The sequence below is a fragment of the Oncorhynchus nerka genome, linkage group LG10 (assembly GCF_034236695.1).
Source record: "Oncorhynchus nerka isolate Pitt River linkage group LG10, Oner_Uvic_2.0, whole genome shotgun sequence".
Classification (NCBI taxonomy): Eukaryota; Metazoa; Chordata; class Actinopteri; order Salmoniformes; family Salmonidae; genus Oncorhynchus; species Oncorhynchus nerka.
In genome coordinates, this window is record NC_088405.1 from 96,181,767 (window position 1) to 96,188,719 (window position 6,953).

At 42.7% G+C, this 6,953-nt stretch overlaps 1 protein-coding gene across 1 annotated transcript; it reads left to right on the top strand.

Moving 5' to 3' along the window:
- Positions 1–840: 840 nt before the first annotated feature.
- Positions 841–6,456, top strand: LOC135573735 (uncharacterized). Its single transcript, XM_065023414.1, has 2 exons — positions 841–941; positions 2,112–6,456. Exons 1-2 carry the CDS (start codon positions 848–850, stop codon positions 5,804–5,806), a joined length of 3,789 nt encoding a protein of 1,262 aa, XP_064879486.1. The 5' UTR covers positions 841–847; the 3' UTR covers positions 5,807–6,456.
- Positions 6,457–6,953: the final 497 nt, after the last annotated feature.

The window sequence follows — 6,953 nt, forward strand, 5'->3', positions numbered from 1 at the left end:
TTAAATTGTTTAACTTGGGTCAAACGTTTTGGGTAGCCTTCCACAAGCTTCCCACAAAAGGTTGGGTGAAATCTAGCCCATTCCTCCTGACAGAGCTGGTCAGGTTTGTAGTAAATATTCTAGGTGTCAACCCATAGTTAGAAAACCTACACCTCCTACCCTCAGAAGTAAAGAATGCTCTGTAGCAAAGAAAGATATTGTCTAAAGACAACTTAGTGTATGTAAATTTCTGACCCACTGGAATTGTTGATATAGGGACTTATAAGTGAAATAATCTGTCTGTATCAATTGTTGGAAAAAATACTTGTGTCATGCACAAAGTAGATGTCCTAACCGACTTGACTAAACTATAGTTTGTTAACAAGAAATGTGTGGAGTGGTTGAAAAATTAGTTTTAATGACTCCAACCTAAGTGTTTGTAAACTTCTGACTTCAACTGTATCTCCTATTTTTCAGATTGGTACATTACGTAGGTCAACCCTTAAGGTAGATTGTTTTAATTAAGACTGTATTATTTGCACTAGAAAACCATCAACATGTACAGTGTCTATGTTTTGTTTCTACAGTTCAAGGTTTTTTTTCCAAAGAAATAAGAGCACCAACCATCAGGGCTCCAGAGTCCTCTTCCTGTTCAGAAAGAACAACAAGACTGCCGGACAAAGATGTGAGTGACTCAAATGTTTGCATAACATACTGTATCAGTGACATGTTACACACGCTGCATTGCCTGGGCAATGAGCAACAAAACTATGATTTTATGTTGACGGCCAAATTATCTGTTGCAATTTTCTAATACCGTGGCTGTTGAAGTAACCACAGTTCTGATATGTTTTCAGAACACTGAGTCATGTCTGACTTGGAGACCATCGAGCTAGCCGCTCTGGGCCGACCCTTCCAGCTGGGGATGCTGTATGACTGTCGTAGAGATGTCCTCATTCCAGGTACAGGAAACTATTCCTATTTGGTTTGGAGGTAATCAATATGCATCATCTTAAATTCATTGACAATGTTTCCACCATTGAGTTGGATAGAGGGCACACTGTTCCAACACGGGGAACACCATTGAGGGCTTTCACCATTTTAAAGTAGTTACTATTTAGGAACAATCAACAGGAGGGGTCAGCCAATGAATTATACCTGTTCAGACTATACTGTAACACTCCACACAGTAGGTGGTGGGATACACCTTTACAGTTTATTTACAAACTGCTAATACACTCATAGAAGTTGAAGACATTGGGGCCATATTTGTGAACATAAGCAGCCATTTAAATTTAAAAAGTTTCTCCAGCTCAAAATGCGTCTCAGCTAGTTAAAATTGTTGATATACTTGACCGTGACCAATCGCAAAAGTTTAGCTGGTCCCATCAGATAACATGGCATATGCTAGCCCTATGCTAACCTCACCAAGTGGCAGTGATTATATTCTGTCTGAGCCCTCCTTGGGATTTAATTGTATAATCCTTCTTTAACCCAAAGGAAGTCTCTCCCAGTTGACTACTTCAAATGGTGAAAGTCCTGAATGGAGCTGCCCATGCTAAAACAGGCTTTTGGGCACTAAAGTCCTCTATGATACTGTCACAGAAGCGGTCATTGCAGAGAGAGAGATGATCGTTCTGGTACATCTCTATGGTTACCACAGAGTAAGAAAAGCTAGAGGATGCACTTGGGACAAAAGGGTGATGTCATGCAAGTTGGTTTTAAAGTGTTCCTATAGTAGTAATGCTGTCAATGGCAAAGATGGCACTTTCTTAATGATTGTATGTGGCACCATTTGTCCCTGTAGGGGAATGTTCTAGATAACTTTTCCTGTTCCAAATGGCACTCTTTATTTGGAACATATGTTCTATTTGACCTGAAAGAAGCTCCAGATAGAACCCATTTCCAGACTGGTTCAAATGGTGATACAGAGCATTCTTTACTTCTGAGGGTAGGAGGTGTCGGTTTTCTAACTATTTGTTGACACCTAGAATATTTACTTTGAGTTAAATATTTACCTTTAATTAGTTATTTGAATGAAACCATGTTTACATATAGAAATATTTACACATGTACACGTTGGATTATAATTTTCACAATAACGTTCTTTGATCCTTCTCTTTAAACTGCAGGTATCACTCTCTGGGATTCTGAGATGCTTCAGAAACACATCAATGTCCGTCCACAACCGAACACTGACTTCAAAATCATTGCTTCAGACTCAAGTGAAGCCAAGTCAGAAGCTTTGAATGTGTCTGCATCTCTTGAGGCCAGTTTTCTTGGTGGCTTAGTCAGTGTGAAGGGTTCTGCTGAATTCCTACATGACAAAAAGACCTCAAAGCGTCAGTCTAGGGTTTCTCTGCAGTACCGTACCACCACTCACTTCGAGCAGCTGACCATGGACCACCTGGGGGCAGGAAATGTGAAATACTCTAATGTCTTACTAGAGGGCTCTGCAACCCACGTGGTGACTGCCCTGCTCTACGGAGCGCAGGCATTCTTCGTTTTTGACCAAGAGGTTTCCTCAGGAGAAAACCACCAGGACATCCATGGAAACCTGCAGGCCACAATAAAAAAGATCCCTCTCATGTCAATAGAAGGGCAGGGAAATTTGAAGATGAGTGAGGAAGAGCAGAGAGAGACCAATAAATTCAACTGCACCTTCCATGGTGATTTGGCACTAGAAAACAACCCTGTCACATTTGGAGATGCCATCAAGGTGTATGCAGGCCTGCCACGTCTGCTTGGGAATAACGGAGAACATGCTGTGCCCGTGACCGTCTGGCTCTATCCTCTCAAGAACCTGGACTCTGCAGCTGCCCAGCTAGTCAGGCAGATCAGTGTTAGCCTGGTGTGTCGCGCACAGCGAATCTTAGACGGACTGGACAATACGGATGTACAATGCCAGGATATGATGAAGGAAGACATGGCTATCAAGTTCCCTGAACTCAAAGCCAAGCTCAACAAGTTCAGAGACTTGTGCTCAGAGTACAAGCTGGTGTTCCAGAAAGGTCTCTGCAATGTTCTTCCCAACATAAGAGGAGGAGGAATGGAGGAGGAAGAGCTGATCAAAATGCTCAACAGCAAAGAACGTTCTCCATTCCAGAATGACCTCTTGATCAAGTACCTGGACGACAGAGAGAGAGAGATGAATGTTGTCAGCTCTTACGTTGACATAATGAAAGAGGTACAAGTTGTGTACACAAGCAGTGAAGTGGATGGATTAGTGCTTGATAAAGCTAATGATTATGTAGTGTGTTTTGCATTATCCTTTTTGAAGGAGAAAGAAGAGTATGTGGTATTCCTGGAGAACTACTTGCTGGAAGAATCTAAAAGTGATTTTTCACTGATACCTTACAACCCCAACGCAGCCGGGAAGTCTGCAGCAGAAAAGTGGTTTCGCTCGGGGGAGGTAACGACCCTAACCAGGCAAACCATAAAACTGTTCCTAGACTTCAAAGAGTCAAACGAAGGCAGAGGAAATCTTGCATTCTGCATTGCATCAATTCCAAACAAACACCTCACTGCGTCCTCCATCCATGTCTATGAAAGAGGAACACTTTTGAGTCAACAGTATGAGCTGCCATCAAAGCCAGGTATTCCCACCATCAAGAGTCTGGAGCATGACTGTGTCCACTTGCAAGTCAACCCTCCCGACGTTGGTGTTACCTCTGTGGAGTCGTACCAGGTTTGGTACCAGGCTGAGAAGGCTGACTCTGAGTGGACCGAGGTCAAATCGGATGCTACAACTAACCAGGTCACCATCAGTCGGTTGGACCCTTACAAAAAGTACCGCTTTAGCTGCAAGGCGGTGTGTAGACCTGGTGTGAGCCTCTCCAGTGACTGGACAGAATACTTCAGAACCCGCCCATGTAGCACCCCTGGACCACCCACAGAGAAGAGGACAGAATCGGGAAGTATCAGAGTGAATTGGGACATTCCTACCATGGCGGGAGATGATGTTGAAGTCATTGGTTATGTGGTTGAATACAGAAAAAGTGTAAAGACTATAGACAATCAGATGTGGCACACCATCAAAACCACCACTAGAGAGGGTACACTGGAAGGACTAGAGGCTGACACTGCATACAGCATCAGAGTCTCTGCTAACTGTGGCGAAGCAGGGAATAGTCTACCCAGTCCTGAGACTGTGCTGACTACCCTTAGGGTCTCTGATCCCCAACCGACGACAAGCAAATCAACCGGAGCAAAAAGTGAGGAATTTCTAAAAAAATCCCAGAAGGTGGAAAAGGGAAACCCCTCAATCCACTGGCTGAATCTGGAACAGAAGTGGGGTGTAAGGGACAGTTTTGACCAGTACACATTTGGGAAGAAAGTTGAGCGAGGGAATAACAAGGTGATATTGCTTCTGGGGGCCACAGGTGCAGGAAAAACAACTCTGGTCAATGCCATGATAAACTACATCCTCGGGGTAAAGTGGGAAGACTATTATCGCTTTAAGCTCATCCATGAGGTGACCAACAGGTCCCAGGCTGAGAGCCAGACTGTGGTTGTGACATCATACGAGCTCTACAACCAGCCAGGCTTTCAGATTCCTTATTCTCTGACCATCATTGACACACCAGGGTTCGGAGACACCAGAGGAATGGCTCATGATAAATTGCTCATCCTTAAAGTGAAGGATTTCTTGTGTAATCCATTGGGGATTAATCACATTGATGCAGTCTGCTTTGTAGTGCAGGCACCACTTGGTCGTCTCAGTCCTTCCCAGAGATACATCTTTGATTCCATCCTGTCCATCTTTGGAAAGGATGTTGCTGAAAACATCCTGATGCTTGTGACATTTGTTGATGGGATGCAGATACCGGTGCTAGAGGCCATCAAAGCTGCAAATCTGCCCTGTAAGAAAGACAAGAAGGGGCTACCAACCCATTTCAAGTTCAACAGTTCATTTCTGTTCTCAAAGGAGACAGAGAACAGCTCTGAAGAGGATGATTCTGATGATGATCATAAGGCCCAGTGTCCAGAGCAATGGAGGTCAACTTCCAAGGAGATGAAGAAATTTTTCCAAGCACTGGAAAGCATTGAGAGTAAAGATCTGACCATGACAAAGAAAGTTCTGGAAGAACGTGAGCTTCTGGAGAAGACGATGACACGCCTGACCCCTCAGATCACCGCAGGTCTGTCAAAGCTAAGTGAGATCCAAAGCTTCAAACAGTGTCTGGAGAATGAGGAGGAGAACATGAAACAGAACATAAACTTTGAGACCGAGGTAAATGTGCTGCAGGTGAAGAGAAGCAAATTAGACAAGGACTTTGCGACAAACTGCCAGATATGCAATTTAACATGTCACACCTGTTGCTTCCTCCCAATTGAGGATGACATCAAAAGTTGTGCCGTGATGGATGATGATGGCAAATGTACCATATGTCCAGGAAAATGCTCTTCCAGTGACCACGACAGGGAAAAAGTCTTGTTGACATATGAAACAAAGACTGAGAAGAAGACTGTTCAAGGCATGAAGGACAACTTCATGGAGGCCTGGGGCAAGTCTATGGAAACCAGGGAGATTCTGGCTAAGCTTGAGGATCAGTTTCATATGATCAAGGACGCACTGAAGAATTTGATCAAGAAGTCTTCTGACTGTCTCAAGAGACTTAATGATGTTGCCCTGAAACCAAGCTCTTTCTCCGATGTGGAGTACATTGAGATAATCATTCGCACAGAGGAGGAAGAATGCAAGCCAGGCTTCGAGGATCGGATCATAGAGTTGAAGAAAATGAAGAAAGAGTCTAAGATTCTAGATGATATTGTCAAAGGAGAAGATGTACTCCCAAATGAGCGAAAATTCCTGAAGGAAAAATAGGATGGATGGCAGGGGGTTCCAACATAAGTCAGTCATGGAATGTTGTCCTGCTAACATTATCTGGAAATAAAATTGTCTCCATTTGAACATTAAGCTTCCCAACATTGTAGGAACGTTTGCGTTTACTGAGTAGAGCAAACTGTGATGTGGGGTTCATTGGATTTGTATTAAAACTCTTAGTCTTGTGTAAAGCCGATTTGTTAATTTGTCCTCCCCAAGGTAACTGAACAAACATTAGGTCCTAGGTTAAATCAGAACTGCATAGAAAATCTTTGTCTTTGTTCAGGCAATGTCAGAGGTGTAACTGCATCAACTCTCTGAGTGGCTGTTCTTGTGGTCATTGTCACAAAGCCACACCCATCCTGCCGGTGCTATAAGTTCAGATGGAGAAAGTGTAGGCTATATAGAAATAATGACACACACATTGAAAATTATTTTATGAAAGATTAAGGATTGATATCATGGAGGTGTACTGTGTATTTTTGGTCAATTCATATTTTTTTATTGCAAGTAAAGAAAATAGTAAAGGGTCGTTCCTTGTTTATTTGATTTGAATCTGAAATCAAACAATTCATAAACTGTTTTTTTTGTCTAAAGGCAACATTAAATAATAATTATTGTGTTTTTGTAATTATTGGTTCTAGCAGGGCCGGATTAAGAAATCATAGTCCCGGGGTATAAAAAAATAAAAAATAAATGATGCACACTGACTCACATAATGATGGAGATGAAGCCATAGACGCAACATGCAACAATTTCAGACAGTTCATATAAGGAAATCAGTCAACTGAAATAAATAAAATAGGCTCTAATCTATGGATTTCACATGACTGGGGATACAGATATGCACATTCAAAACAACACCAAATGGGTGTGGATCAGAGAACCAGTCTTGCGCTGCCTTATGCAGCACGGCACATCTTCTTCCCATTCAGTGGATCAAGCTGTTGATTGTGGCTTTGAGCCTATATTGTGTTTGTTTACATTTCCTTTGTTTACAAATATTGGCGTAAAACAAGCTTATATTTTGTGAAGTGCACCAGTTCCTTCTGCAGCAAAGCACCCCCACAACATGATGCTGCCACCCCCGTGGTTCACGGTTGGGATGGTGTTCTTCGGCTTGCAAGCCTCCCCTTTTTCCTCCAAA

Bases quoted from the DNA above. Each gene is read 5' to 3' on its own strand.
- LOC135573735 (XM_065023414.1), top strand. From the start codon at position 848: ATGTCTGACTTGGAGACCATCGAGCTAGCCGCTCTGGGCCGACCCTTC. The intron at 942-2,111 runs GTACAGGAAACT...TTTAAACTGCAG, and splicing joins TAGAGATGTCCTCATTCCAG to GTATCACTCTCTGGGATTCT.